At 35.8% G+C, this 16,709-nt stretch overlaps 1 protein-coding gene across 1 annotated transcript in view; it reads right to left on the reverse strand.

The window, feature by feature from the left end:
- The window catches only part of CNTLN (centlein), a 199,923-nt gene that overhangs the window by 85,348 nt on the left and 97,866 nt on the right, over window positions 1-16,709 (reverse strand). Inside the window, 7 exon segments of the mRNA XM_059493082.1 lie at window positions 791-922; window positions 924-1,015; window positions 4,636-4,749; window positions 7,347-7,805; window positions 7,808-7,862; window positions 10,690-10,781; window positions 16,150-16,199. Of these exon segments, the coding sequence (XP_059349065.1) occupies window positions 791-922; window positions 924-1,015; window positions 4,636-4,749; window positions 7,347-7,805; window positions 7,808-7,862; window positions 10,690-10,781; window positions 16,150-16,199 (994 nt within the window).

Raw genomic sequence — 16,709 nt, forward strand, 5'->3', positions numbered from 1 at the left:
TTGATTTCTTTTTTAATGTCTGCCTCCTTCCAGCAAGTCCATCTGTTGTAGCACTATAATTCTGGAAGCAGGATGTGTGTGTGACCAACAGGAGACAATTACTGCATAAGTGTTTGTTGATTCAGCTCTATAAAGGGCAGGCCAATCACTACAGTATGAACAGAAAAGAATTCCCGCTGAGGAGCTGCATATAGATTAACACAAAATACATATACATGAGAATGGGGAAAACCAGAAAGGAGTAATAGCATGGAAAAGGATTTAGTAGAAATGAAGACTGAAGCACAGAAGAAAGTTTGTGTCCTTGGGTTGTTAACTAAATACTTTATTAGTCTCTATTTCCATAAACTTTGTTTTTTGGCTTTTCACCTTAACAGAGAAAGATGGGATTAAATAGATACAGAATGGGTCTGAGTCCCCTTCGGAAGAAAACTCTAGTTGTCTTGGGGTGTATGGAGACAGAGCCTGTTCTTCACAGAGGAAGAGGTACTAGTTCTGGACTAACCAGATTCTCAGGAAGGTTTGCAGATCACAGGCTAAAAGTGAAAATTACCTCATTCATTTGAATACAAGACCACTTTATTTTCAAAAGGATAAATGAATTGCATTGATGCACTAGCCTTAATACCATCTGCACATAATAAGTATCTCACAAAAAGCATGCTAATACAGAATAGTTCATAATTTTTACTATAATAAAAATACAAAAAATCAACGTTATCAAAATTTCACAGAACTGCACTAGAATTAAGGTGAACATTGCAAGACACTATAATGAAAAGTACTTTACCTCTATGGTCAGTTTATTAACTTGAAGTCTCTGATCAGCCAAATGTAGCTGACTTGTTAATTTTTCATCGGTTTGTTTAACATTTTTAATGGAAGTCACCATTGTCTTTTTTTTCCTCTGTACAACAGCTACCTACTTTCTGCAGCGGCTTAATTTTTTCCTGCAATAGAGTAACAGAGTTGCCTGGTTTCTGGACAGTGATATTTCTCCCTTTTGCTCTGCTCACTGAACATAAAATGGCATATTACTAAATGAACAAAATCATCATAAGTAACATGATTTATGATTTTTTTTTTTTGGCCCTTCAAAACACTTCCTGAAATCTCAAAAATATTTCTTAGTAAGTATACTGGTAAATTAACAACTGACCTATAGAAACATAAAGCATATAAAACAGTCAACCTATAAACACTCCATGTTGTGCTTTTCCTTAAGTGGCAACAATCAACAAGGACTTGGAAGTTATATGTGTCTTGAATTTCTGATCAAGATTATCAAAAATCAAGGCTTCAGTGTCTTGTTAACAGGCTGGGGGTTTTTTAAGGTCTAAACCAAAACACACTTAATTTTTTTCATTGGCTATGTTGGCTACAAGGGGCAAACATGAACAAAAGGTAATGAAAAACCTCATATCAGTCAGTGGATTCACTAGGTGGGACTTAGTAAAAACTTACTTGAACTATGTGAAAAGATGCTGTTTGATAGTCATTTTTTTCATGATAATTTCACCTTAAAATAACGAGCTAAATATCTGAAAACACACAAATTCAAACAAGCAAATCTTGCAACAGACTGTCAGTGGGTTTGTGTATTAATTTACTAGGTATTAAATGCTCAGTGTATATTTAAACACTTTTGATCAGGAACTCTGCAATCTTTCTCCAGTTTTTTTAACTTTTCAGATTTCAATTTCTAGGTCATATCATGCAACATATTCCTGGGAATATTAATATCTTAAATAGCTGTTAATCAAATTTAAAAGAGTGAAGACCAACACATTCTCTACCAACTGCACTGAACAAATTGCTGACATTGCAGGATAACTTAGTCATAAATTCTAGATAAGTACAATCACCACACAACTTGAAAGACCAAGAACTGAGCTCTCAGCAGATGACAAGCAAACAATCCACATCTGTAGCAAAAAGACTGAGATCTCCACTCTAAGCCATAGCTCTAATAAATGTATGAGTTGCAAGAGAGTTACAGTAACTCTGCTGATACCGCACAGGGTATTGTATATTCCTACCAGGTGGAGAAAAAATGACCAACTCGTATCATAAATGGTCTCATCTCCAACCCCTTGCACAGCTCAGGACTTCAGAAATATCTTTAGCCTCTCTTTGTATGAGAATACCCACCAGTAGGGTACTTAAATACTTTGGATGGATTAAAGAATTCTGTTAAACTGGTGTTCCCAACTGCTAAGGCTAATGCCATTTGTGCAATACTTTCTTTCACACTCATAAACCATGTTTTCAAATCCTTTTCCTGCAATAGGGGAGTTCTACTGAAGCATATTTAACTGCTTAGTGCTCTCCAGACACTTCCTGAGTCTGCTTCAGTTCCACCAGTCAGTTACAAATGTCTATCAGAATGCATCTATCTTCTCCACTAGGAACAGACAGTAAATGAAATACAGGCCCTACAGAAATTGTAGTGGCTGTGCTATACTACCAATGAAGAGAGGACTGTGTCCTGGGTTCCCTGCCTTGTATGTCCTCACTCAGGAGTAGAAGGAAATTAACAGCAGTAGCACACTTCTGTCAGATCTGCATAGATTAATGGATAAGAATTTTCCTTTTTTTTCAGTTTATTTCACCAAAAGTATTGATGAAGTAATACCATCAAGAATATGTAACAAGAACAGAGAGTCTGCATTTGGACTAAAATTTTGGAAACTAAGGAAACAATCTTTTTTCAAACTCTGTTATATCACCATTCAAAATACTGAATTTCAAACTAGTTATCTAAAAGCAGCAAGTTGTTCAGTGTTTCAGTATTCTGTTTCTTGAACTAAGAAATAATAATATCTGGTTATGTTTAAAATTCCATTAAGTGATTTATTTGGACAAACATAGGAGGGAAAATCTATTAGGCACTGTTAAAAAGTCCAAGAATGAGTCATCTGTTACAGATTGTATAGAGCCTCTTAAGACCTGGGGCACAACCAGCTGGCCCTCTTCTGTGAGAAAACAGCATATAGATGTTAGCAATGAGACAAGCAGTTCAAATCCCAGACAATCCATGTAAATATGCTAAGAAGAGGCTAAAAGCAAGCTTTTCTCAAGACAGAATCTTCTGGACATAGAGAGAGTCAAAATGATGGAGAAACTCATCCAGTGCACAACAAATAAACTGAGAGACATTTATGCTGGATTAGTCAGCACACAATTTGGCTAGAAGGGAGGGAGAGAGGGGTGTTGCTATCTCCCTGTTACGGGTTAGGGCAGCCTGCTCTGTATGGTGCTTCTGACTGAGAGAAAGTTCAATGGGATGCCTGTGGCATTCTTTGGACTGTGAAACAGCACCACTAGCTTGTACAGCAACTTTACATTTTCAAATTCATCTTTCACATTTCTGTCCAAACAGTTTTATAGGTATATTTGGTCTGTATGGCCAGATTTTGGTAGTGGGGGAGCTAGAGGGGTGGCTTCTGCCAGAAGCTTCTTCCATGTCTAGCGGAGTCATTGCCAGTCAGTTCAAAGACAGACCCACCATGGGCCAATTAGAAATGATAGTATCTCTATGAAAACATAATTAAGAAGGAAAAAAGTCATTGCAGATGTAATTGTGGCCAGAGAAGAGCAGAGAGAGAATATGTGAGAGGAACAGCTCTGCAAACACAAGGTCAGTGCAGCAGAAGGGACAGGAGCTGAGATTCCCCTGCAGCCCATGGTGCAGACCATGCTGAAGCAGCTGCAGCCCATGGAGGATCACAGGGATGCAGAGATCCACCTAAAGCCTGTGGAGGAGACCCACAGCTGAGCAGGGGGTGCCTGAGAGGAGGCTGGGACCCCGTGGGAGGCCTGTGCTGGAGCAGGCTCCTGGCAGGGACCTGGGGAGAGAGGAGCCCACACCAGAGCAGATTTCCTGGGAGGAATTGTGATCCATGGGGGACCCAGGCTGGAGCAGCCTGTTCTTGAAGGACTGCACCCTGTAGAAGAGTGACCCACATTGCAGCAGTTTGTGGAGGACTTACCCATGGGATGGACTCACATTGGAGAAGTTCATGGAGAACATCTCCCATGAGACACCCCACACTGGAGCAGGGGAAGGAGTCCCCTTCCTGAGCAGTGGGAGAAACAACATGTGATGAACTGACCATAACCCCCATGCCCTGTCTCCATGCGCTGCTGGGGGGAAGGAGGTAGAGCTGGCAAAGAGGGAGGAGTGGGAATAAAGTGTTTTTAAGGTCTTATTTTATTTCTCATTATCCTCCTCTGATTTTATTAGTAAAAAATTTAATTTATATGTCTAATTCAAGTTTGGCAGTATTTGATGACTGATCTCTTTCTATCCCTATCTGAGCCCACAAACCATTTGTTATATATTTTTTTCCCCTGTCCAGCTATGGAGACAGGTGAACAAGAGGCTTTGGTGGATGCCTGTCATCTAAACAGTGTGAATCCATGATAGCAGACTTACTGTTCAGAAAATATTCTAAAATACAATGAATCCACCCACTGAATATCTGGAAACAGGCTTACACTTCTATATTGAGAGTCAAATTAACTAAAAGCAGACAGCAGTGCTAATATTAAACTCCAAAACTCCACCCATGAGAACAGAACAATATATACCTTTTTATAATATTGCTCATTTTCGACTTCTAAATTAAGCACATTTGCAGGGCTTTTTTTCTTCTTGTTTACTTCTGTCTGGCAGTGGATCAGTGTTTTGCACTGTCTTCCTAAGCACTGTTTCCAAACTTTCAGAAGTTGCTATTTCAGAGTCACGAAAGCAGCACACGTAGGAAAACAAAATACAAACAAAACCAAAAAACCAACCAAACCAAAAAACTTCAAACAACAACAACAACAACAAAAACAAAAACAACAACCCCCCCTCCTAAAAATATCAAAACCAAAATCAATCTAAATATTAAACACTCCAGAGTTAATGCATAAGCACAAAGAAATAAACTTTACAAATACAATAAAGTAAAAATCTATCTCTGAAATTATTTTATCAAGTTCTACTCTGTCAATGCAATCTCACTTTACAATGCAGAGGCCTGAGACTTCAGCTGCTTCTTAAGACAACTTTTGTGACAATTCATAGAAGTGAAATAAATGAAAAAATACTTGATTGTACTTCTAGAATGTGAATGGCTCATAAACTACTAAATTTCTACTTTCCTTCATTTTCACATTTACAATACAACATGTAAATGCACAATCCTTAATAACATTTTGTTTGACTTTATTTATAATGTTGACTGAGACAAACTCAGAAATCACACTTCAGTGAAAGCTCTATTCAGCACCCCTTTTGAATGCTCTTAAATTCTGTAAACTTGTTAATCCTTTCACTTAGATTCCTACCAGGCAGAGAAACTGGACCTGAAACTTTAAATCTTCTTGCAATTTTTCCTTAGAATTACACTCAATGTGCTCATAATTTCCAGTTTTTCACTGCCTTACCCCACATTGTCATTTGCTTTCTTATATTAAGGGAAGTCTACTTTGAAGTCTTGGATATATCCTCTTCTATAACATCAGGGGCTATATATCATCATTTGTGTGAGCGGATTTGTGAAGGACTCCCTAAACAGAAGGCTAGTTTGATTTGTTACTTTTTAAACCAAGGTATTTAAAACAGCGTAACTGAGCTCAAATGAAGTTACATCACCATAAAAAAATCCATGGTTTAGAGATGCAGTTTACTTAACCAGAGAAAAGGCCTCAAACTGACGAGAAGAGTTAACACATAAACATGTTTATACTTTTTAAAACCTGTCCTGACACATTGGTATGTCTCACTGATTGATGAGAACAAAATCAATGCATTGGTTTAAAAGGGCTGCTGTACAGCCACAGAGACATTTCTAACTACATACACATTTTCCTCACCTGCTTTAAGGAATGTTCTATTTAGAAAATTGAAGGCTTGCATTTAAAACCTCAGAGCCAGCTACTAGAAATAAAGAATCGTATAAATAAGCAGAAGAGGAAACTAAGATACTTCCCTAAGTTGTTGAAACTTCAACACCTTGAAACTTCAACAATATTCACTGTTCTATGACAAGAATTCTCTAACCCAACATTTGTACAATTATTAAAAGCAGTATTTACAGCTAGCCACAAGTGAAGCTATGTAAACACTTTTCATTTCAAACTATAAGTGGAACGACAATGTGCTTGCTCAATGTTTTTTTTAAAGACAACAACATAGCAAATTAAATACTCACTAATTACAACATGTATACATGTTTCCACATGTGCAAACATGTATGTTTCTTATTAAAATCAGAACTGCAATATTTTATTATACATAAAAAAACCCCAAGTTTTACATTAATGACAACAACTGACTAAGTACATGGTTCCTAATTTGTTTTCTCCCTCTAGATACTGTGTTCAGGATCCCCCTATTTTGCATGGGGAGAAGTAGTAGAAAGGCCTAATTTGCCACTATTGATTTGCTCCATATGACACTTAGAGCCAGTATAAAGCCTATGAAGAAAATTCTATTTTCTTTACTCTTTTCCCATGCTTCCTGTATCTTGGAATATATAAGACATACAGGCTTGAGAAATTTCTTTGCTTGTTTCTTAGAACAATGTCCTGAAAGACAAGGAGTGATAACCATTTACCTAGTGGCTAACTGCTGCCTCCTCAAGTATATGGGGACATAATAAGAAGAAGCAAAAATTCTCATTGTTTATATGACATTTGCCAGTGGAATTTTCTGAGAGCCTTTTGATTCATGACTGGGATTGTATGTGGTAACCATCACCTTTAAAGATTTTTAACCATCATTCAATTAAAGTTAGTACAATGACTGCATAAAACATACAGGAAATAATTAGTGTGGATGGTTCTTAATTTAAAGGATGTTAAACAGCTTGTAGACATCTGCTAGCAAGCTGAAATGGGTCATTCAAAATTTATCTAACTAAATTAAGGGGAAAAAATGTTTCTCCTCCCGGGTCGGCATGTCACAAGATAACTAAACCGACTTACTAGGCTTGCCTGGGAATCCTTAGCTGTCAGTGGTGAATATGCAAAAGGCCAGCAAATTAAATCAACCTGCCAAACTGTCAATTTCAAGCCTCATGACTGCATGAAAATAGCATCACTGGAAGAAATCAAGCATTGCCTTCTTTTGGGTTTCCTGGCACCTATTCAAATAGTCATGCAGTTGTGGCTAATTTCGCATGCAAATTTCAGTCAATAAGCTCCGAACAAGACCTCCCAAGATATTTCAAAGGATCTGACAGTATTTTTTTTGAATACCAAATCAACAGTAGTTGAAATTCAATCTCCATTTGCTAGTGCTTTACATATGCACAGTGTCCCCTCTACAGGGCTAAGTTAATGAGAGCCGTACCTGCTTTCACTCACATCCTCCCAGCCGTCCTTACTGAAGTTCTCAAACACATTACTCATAACCTTGATGGACTGTTTGAGAAAAGCTCCATGATGTCCCAAAGAGCTCTTTTTCTTGGCTGTTTTTAATTTAACCTTGGTGCCTGTTATCTTGCAATTACATTACCCAGAGATTGCCACTGCTTTGGCTTTATCCAGCAAACACTTCTGCTCCTGCACTTGACTCAGCAAATCTTCACTTTCATTTCTCAACCTGTTAGCTTCTGTCACTTGCCTCTTCAAAGAGGCAGCTTCTTTTTCCTTCTCATCAATCATGAATTGAAGTTCTGCTTTTTCTTTTTTTACCTCACAAATCCTCTTAAGTAGTGTTTCCAGCTCTCCTTTTCTTGTGTCTGCATCTTTCTTTTGCACTTTTAAAGATTCTTTCAAATACACTTTCTAATTCAGTAAGTCTTTATTTACTTCTGTTTCTTTAATTCCTCTTCAATAGCTTCGATTCTTCTTTCTAGTTGTTGTACCTAAAAGAGGCAATTTTAGCATTTACAATATTTCAGCCTGTCTTGAAAAACTCCAAACTATGTTTTCAGATATATTTATTATGTGACAATAATGTCACATGAAGAGCAAGGACAAAAGCTATCTGTAGTCCTTAATTTTAAAATAACTTTACGTAGTGCAGATTAAAACATTTTAGCTGCAATTATACAGCTGTTGAACAAAGGGCAGATGGTAAAAGAACTTAAAATTCCAGGCAAAATGACACAGAAGTTTAAGTATACCATGCTAATGAATCTTCCTTATGCATCTTGAGCTCATTACTGATTTTGTTATACATACTAATTGAATTTAAAAAAACATTTTCAGAAAGAATACTACTCTGAAATGTAGACAATTTTGCACTATCTATCTGAAGCAACAAGTTCTTTCAAGTGTTGTAAATACAGAAATAAAATATTAATGTGATCTTTCAAAAAACCCTGAACAAATCCTAGCAAGAGATATCAGAAACTGAGCACCTAAAAATATGGAAGCCAGTGTATGTTTTCTATTCACAGAGATGAAAAATCTATCTTGTTCCAATAAAGAGACTAATTTGCCAAGTTCCTCACAAAAATTTTCTGGAAAACATCATTATACCTAATTTTGCTTCTGAAGTCCTTTGAGGTTTATGGATATTGAAGTCCATTCACAATAAACTGACTCTCTGTGATGTTCTTGAATATCCATATAAAGGACAATTCCAGAAATAAGGGGCAATTTAATTTTGGCAGATACAAATCTGATTATTTAGTCTATGAGACATCCCCAGAAACTTGAAAAGGGCATCAGAGCAAGTTTTGTGCTCAGTAATGACTTCAGTACTTGGAGAAATATTTTTGGATGGTTTTGTGCAAGCTCAATCCCCACTCTTTCACTAAGGAATATGTCAGGGGTTCTAGGTTTCTCTGTACATTGTTAGGGAAGACTGTTTTTTCTAGGAGCTACACGAGCATATGTATGGCTAACTTGAACTCCCAACCTTATAAAATACTGGCCAGTTCCCACACTTTGTAGCAATACAAAATGTCAAAACTATCTTTGACACTGAAAATATTGAAACCCTATTATTTCTGTAAGTTTTTACTTTTAGTTTTTTACAACAACATTTTGCCAACACTTAAATTATTTTAAAATTTATTAAATGTTGCACAAAGTGGGTACTACAGATATGATTCAGCGAAATGACAGCTCTTGATGTACAGGGCAAATTATAACAAGAGCTGCTCAAACTTCATACATATTTGTGAATTGGATACTGAACACATGAGTTTGATAGGAAATCTTTAATATGAAGAGACAACACATTATGGCTACATAAAGTTAATGGGTGAAAGTAGAAATAAAAGGGATTTTTTTTCAAACGCTGTAGTGAAACAAAGGGTTATAATTAAAATCATTGCTTGCACATTCCACCCCTATGTCAATGTGTTATACCAATACCTTTCTTCAATCATCTTCCTAAACTGTGATTCTGTTACTGTTTTCTCAGTTCTTTAAAGGAACCTTTTGCACTCAGTAGCACTTAAAGTCATGTATGACAGCTGGAAGGAAATAAACAATAAATAGCTTCTACACCTATCCCTAAGGTACCATCATAACTCTGTATATCCATAGAGATAAAAATTATGTAGTACCTGGCAAACAAAATTATAGTTCTGAAATATAGATGATAAGCAAGCATAAACTGTGACATTTCAGATGGTAGCATTCATATTATTTCAATTACTCACTCTACCTTAAGATAAATGAATGTGAGCACTTCCTATTCTGTGTGTTATTATTTTAACATGATGTTTGTCATTCAGTAATAACGAGATGACAGCCTTCATTGCCTGACCATATGGCAAGTGTTACAAGTATATGCAATCACATCATCTGCTGTAAATTACCATACTTCCTACAAGTTAATTCACAGATAAAAAATAAATAGACATACCTGAACTGACATTCAACGTTATAGATTTGTGTTTATTCAATTTAAGCATGCTTTTAAAGATTTATAAGTAATTAAACAAATAGTTTTGTAAAATGACAAACAAAAGGCATGATACTGTTTGAAGGATGCCTTTTCTTTGCAAGCAAACAAAACATATGGTAAAATACAAGTGAGCCCTCTTAAGTGAACACCTGTTAACATACTAAACTACTTGTGTATATTACAAATATCAATACAAATACCAACTAGTTAAGAACATCCCATCACTGTATGAGGCAAAGCCTGTAGAATGTTAAGCAATAAAGATAAAATACATACCATTATTTGTTAAGCTAGAGAACACTACATGCATATAGTACTATCCTGTAGAAAGTGATAGACCCACACATGTAGAAAATATTTGTACATGAAACATTGTGCTAAAATTTAAATACAACAAACAGTGAATTTATCATTATTATGCATCAATTCCATTCTGTAGAGGAGCTCTATGGATATTAACACCTGATATCATCTCAAGTTAAATACCCAGCAAAGGTATTAAGGTTTCAGAAGTTAAGGGGTAAAACGATACTTACAATTTAGATAATCTGTTAGCTTTTAGCATTACACCCCTAAACACTTTTTTAATTTTTTCTGACTCTACCCATGTTTATCTTACATAACATTCACAGCTACTTCCCTAGATTTAATTTCTGAGCAAAATTCCTTAAAGCCACATTTTTAAATTTTGAAGGAAAATGATGGCTTAAATTCGTGAGTACTGACACTTAAGTATACATACATACATACATATATATATGTGTATATATATATATATATGATTCTTTTATAAAATTCAGATCTGTTTGTTGGGGTTGGTATCTTACATTCTGTAGCATCTCATGAGAAACTTCTCTCATATATCTCTTTGGAGTATTACCCTTGACCCCATTATCTTCACTAAGTTAAAAAAGTGGCTCTATCAGAAAATAAATAACACATCTCTATAACATAATAAATAAAATACATTATGACACCTAGTATTTCACTAAAACAATCCATAGACATTTTAAGGAAATGCATTCTTTACTTCTATAATCATTTGTAATGTGGTCTATTTTCTTGGCAAGATTTTTGGTCAGTTTCTAAAGTGACCTCTCTTCAAAGTGTTCTGTCACATAATTATTAATCTCTGTAGCATCACAGTATGTTTTTTTCAGAGTACAATCTTTTCAAAGGCACAATAGATCTGGGGGTTAAAGACACTGTACTTTCATTCCAATTTTTATTCTTTTACAGACTATTCCCTCTATGCCTTAAAAGCAGAATTCATTGCTGTTTTATCTACACAGTCACTATCAGTTCTGTTCTTTAGGTCTTGTCCCCTGCTAGGAGGATCAGAGTGATTGGTGAACAAAGCAAACAGTAACTGAATTAGGATGGATGAAAAGTTTAAACCTTGGTTTTTGTTAAGTTAAAGATCACGTACTTCACTAGATAAATCACACAAATCATTCGACTGAAATACTGTGAAATCATAACAATTAGAAATTGATACAGCTCATACCAGCTGAATCAAATCTAAGCATCACAGCTATACACTTTAGATACTAAAAATCAGACTTATTCATTGAAAAAAACATTTAAAAGTTCCAATACATATGGTCATTCAGAAATCAAGAGTTTAGCATTCACAAGTTGCCCACTGCTCATAGAAATGAGCAATTACACACATCAGAAGGATTTCATCTTAGCATATGAAATATTGCATTAAAGAACAAATAAATCCCAATACTCTAAAAGCATCACAATATTAGTATTTCTTTTTTGGTCCTTCTTTCCCCCAAATGAACTTAAAGAATTAATCTTAAGGGATAAATATCTGTGCTACATGGTGGAGGTCTGCTTTAGAAGCAACATTTTAAACTACAAGCAGACACTGCAGGTCACTTAAAAACTTTTGATTTATAAACAAAGCAAGTGTAGAAGAAAACAGTGTTACTCTCTGTAGATTCACAATCCTCTTGATATAAACAGTGACTAACAAGTTTGTTAGAGTGAATTAGACCTTTCTTTTGTCTTTGGAACATGTCATGGCCAATTAATACTTCTGTATTCATGAAATAAATGGAACACTATTCTAAAGATAATAAAAGCTGAAAAAGGTAAAACTATGCATCTGGGGAATATGTACCTTTACCTTGATATTAATATGTTAGTTCCCATGTTACTTCAGACTACAGTCCCCCAGCACAGTGGTACTGCATACATTTAGAACATTCTTTAAGTAACACACAAAGATAATACGAACATGCTTTTCATCTTTTTCTAAATATTCACTCATTTGAATGCCTGTTGTAGCTTTTATATCAGCATTTATCGTACTCCACTGAAAAGAAAAATTATTTCCCATAGTCAAAGAAACTGATCAAAGCACACAAGGTGTTATGTTTATTATGTGGACGTATTAAAATGCAATTTAAAACTCTATAAATAGACATATTATATGCAGATACTAAAGAATACTATCTGCATATAATAGATATGTAAAGAATACTTTTCTATCCCTTTTGGGATAGAAAAGACTATACATGTTCAGTATTACCAAAGGAGACCCAAGTAACATAAACTGAAGTGTAGCCAAAGGTCACTGAAACTTAACCCTTTCTATTGAGCAGAAAATATATGGCCCATTCAAGCCCCTGTTCCCCTCCTCCCTTCTAATTGTTATGCAATTGTTCATAGGAATTGGTTAGCGAGGCAGTGAAACAGCATCACCTGTAACTGTCTGTCTAGGATAGCAGAAAGATACATCATATCAGTCTACTCAGCAAGACATGCTCTACTTGTCATACTTCTACATATAAAAATAACATCTTCTCCCTCAAGGAAAAGACCCACAAGTCATAAAGCCAACTATCTTCAGTCATCAAATTACCATGGTCTTCCATAAGCACAGTTACATCCCACTGGGAAAACATAGTTAACTGTCAGCCTTAGAACGTAAAATTTAATTCCTTATTAATAGTCATCAAATCTGATGATGAGTTAGTTCAACACCACTGCCAAAACGGTACTTGAACTGTGAAACTATAGTACACTATAGTATTTGCAGAACACCTGCTTACACAAAGAAAAAAACACCCTTAAAAAAAAAAAAAAAGACACAATAAAGCACTGTCCTAGTCACTTAAAAAGAAACCTATACAAACCATCAAAGGAATGACATTTTTGTGTGCAGTACATGCCAGGTGAAGGATTTCCCTAACAAAAAAGGCTCCAGGGTGCACAAAGCCACTGTGTTACTGACTCCAGTGGTAGGCACTCATGCTCCTGATAGAAAGAAACTTCTGGTGAGAAACACCAGGGTGAAGGCCAGAAGGGAATGCCCCATGCCTATATACTGAGGACACAGTATATTCAGGAGTCTCAGAATGAAAGAGGTCTTCAAACTGCCTCCTTGGAGAAACAGCAGGCCAACAGTTTACTGCTTCTAAAGAAGGCATTTGCTCTTTTTCTGAATAGGATTTGATGGATCTACTCTCCTGCTTTTGGAGGAAATGGCACACCTACCTACCAACATATTCTTTACCTTCATAAACAAATAAGGGCACAAATAGCATGAACAGTGAATTTGGATTTGATGACTACCAGTAATAACTGGGCATCAGAATAAGAATGGAAAGAAATTGGGAATGGCAGGAACAGAGTTTCCTTTTCCCTTGACCACTTCATCTTTGACCAAAAGGATCTGAAAAGTTGTATGGTAGAACAACAAAACCATCCATTACTTCTGACAAACACAAGTGATACCCAACAAAGACAGACAATTTTAATGCAGGAAAGCTCAGTCTCTTTTTACAGATTTTATCCCTTGATTTTAGAATTCTTGATGAAAACAGGTACCTATCTGCTAAGGTGCAAGTGAATTCCAACATCATTCATAAACTGAGGAAATTGACATCAGGTTTCCTTTTATAAAGTAAAACATACTGAAATTAAGAATGACATGTATTTACACGATATCAAGTTTGGATTCCCAGCAAATTACTGATAACAGACATGAGGCTGTATTTTTATTTAGGAATTTAACCTCCTTTTTAAGGCAGAGGGCATATGAACTTTCTGAGAACATGAGTAAGGATTTTTAACATTACATTCCTTTATGCTCAAAGATGGACATCCAGCTTCAGTCATTATGGTGCAACCTTCTAGAAAATCTCAAAAAATACATATGTCATGACTGCAACTCCCTTCGATTTTCAAGGGGAACAATAAGGAAATTACTTTTTAGACACCATGTGAGCAGCTATTTTCTTACACTTCAATTGATAAAAAATTTGAAACAGCTAGAATCATCTCAGTCTTCTGTGTTAATAGGAAGGTTTTGTTAATATGTATCTTTGGACTTGAATCTTATGAGACATTTCCTTTTCATTTAAATGATAACCAGAACAACACAGACTGAACAAGGTAGATAAAATTTGCCTAGAACACTTCACTAGTAATTTTTCTCAGTCCTCAGAAAAGAATAGCTAATCATTGTACTAATTACAAAATCAGAAGTGTGCATCCACCCACACATTTTTAAAAGAGCATATGTTTACCTGAAAAGAAAACAAAAAAAAAGGAAGAAAATTCTAATTGTTAAAAGACTAAACATGTCAAGAACTGGCAGTTCTGACTGTTTTTTGGAAAATTCCAGATACTGCTCAGCAGGCCTCTAACTCCTTCTCACCATTGGTTATCTTTCCCCTTCTCTTTCTGCAAAGACTTACTGCATTGGAAAAAACCAAAGAAGTCCTTCTTAAAGTCAGTATTTAAACATCCGGTTCTGTGGCTATGAACACAACACATAAATAGTACGAAAGGAAAAGGTAACTTTCAGTTTTCAGCAGCTTGATACTCCCACCTAATTTTAAAGACAGAATTTTAAAGTTAAGGAAAAAAAAATCTGTATTTTTTCATTCAAGTAGTCAACATTTTCACAAAAAATAGAAAACAGCCACCAGGAGAAAATTGCAATAAAGAATGGTAAGGCTTTACTGCTAAGAATGTGTAGAGTACTTCTGCAAGTTTTCTACTTACTTCCTTTGCACAATACTGTGCATAAAGAATTCACCACAGATGCAATGTTCTGATGGACCGTAATTATCCACTCTTGAATATTTCTCCCAGAATATTCAGGAACAGCTCATAATATGCAGAATCAGAGGAGTGATGGAGAGGCAGTGGCAATATATTACCTATCTGACTGACAAAGACTCATCTTCACAGAACCATCAACTACTGTAAAGATTATAAAGATAGAAAAGATACTCATGATCAATTCTTATAATTTCACCATTTTGATTATTTTCAAATTCAGATACTTTGTGAGACTAGAATTAAAAGAGATGTCTGAATAAGCGTGAAATTTCTGTATCAGTATATTTCATAAATAGGCAGAATATACATATTAGTTGCAAATGTATTAATGTGTATTTATTCATATAAATTGTCAGATTTAAGAGATGTGTAGACAAATAACGAGCAAACATACTTTCACATGCATGGCCATATGATTACAAAATACACATTCATGAAAAAGAAATCAATCTTTGGAGAGAAAATAACCTTATATAAAAAATTCATATTCTGACAGACTACTGTACTGGGTTTGAGTGGCCAAGTTTTGGTAGTAGGAGGACCTACAGGAGCGGCTTCTGTGAGAAGCTACGAGAAGCTTCTTCCATGTCCAGCACAGCCAATCCCTGACAGCTTCAAGATGGACCCACTGCTGACCAAGGCTGGGCCAATCAGCGTTGACATTAACATGGTAACATAATTAAGAAGGAAAAAAAGTGATTGTAGACGTAACTGTGGACAGAGAAGAGCAGAGATAGAATATGTGAGAGGAACAACTTTGCAGACACGGGAGACACCCCACACTGGAGCAGGGGAAGGAGTCCCCTTCCTGAGCAGTGGGAGAAACAACATGTGATGAACTGACCATAACCCCCATGCCCTGTCTCCATGCGCTGCTGGGGGGAAGGAGGTAGAGCTGGCAAAGAGGGAGGGATGAGAAGAAGGCGGTTTTAATGTTATTTTTTACTTTTCCTTTGATTTTTTAGTGATAAATTCGATTAATATCCTGAAGCTGAGTCTGTTTTGCCCATGACAGTATCTCAACCCATGAACCCTTCATTATATTTTCTCTCCCCTGTCCAGCTGTAGAGGAAAGTGATAGAGGGGCTTTGGTATCTGCATGGCATCCAGCCAGGCTCAACCCACTCAAACTACATACAAACGTATAAAATACTATACCCTTCATTTTTTGCTGTAAGTATAGTTCCTGTATTGTGAACTTACAGAATGGTGTATTTTCATCTGATCCAATTCTTTCTTAAGATTCAGTCTACAAAAGAGGAAATAAAAAAAAATAGGTACAATCACACAGATGCCACTAAAATTATTTCAGAAATTAATCCAAACCCACACCAATATATTACTGGGAATAAAATTATCGACTCCCAGGAATTATTTCTAATTTGACAACACTTAGCATTACTTCAAACGTAAGGAGTCCTTCATGCAACAGCTTTTTAAAATGTGTAAATCATATGAATTTCCAAAATTCACACACAACGCTGATTGTAACATACACTAAGAAGTTTCAGCCCATCTTTTTTAGGCAAGAAAATATTTGAGATTAAAAGAAGACTAGTAGGAGGTAAAATCCTTTTAAGAGGTAGATAAATACTCTGTCTCAGGGGAAATTGCCAGCCAAACTCATGAAGATATGTCTTATGATCTAGCAACTATTCAAGAAACTTATTAACAAAATAATTCCTCCCATTTTCCAGCCCTGATGGACTACCATATTACTACCATAGTTTATTCTGTAATATCAACCAGCTAAGCTCTG

This window comes from Ammospiza nelsoni, chromosome Z (genome assembly GCF_027579445.1).
Source record: "Ammospiza nelsoni isolate bAmmNel1 chromosome Z, bAmmNel1.pri, whole genome shotgun sequence".
In the NCBI taxonomy this organism is placed as follows: domain Eukaryota; kingdom Metazoa; phylum Chordata; class Aves; order Passeriformes; family Passerellidae; genus Ammospiza; species Ammospiza nelsoni.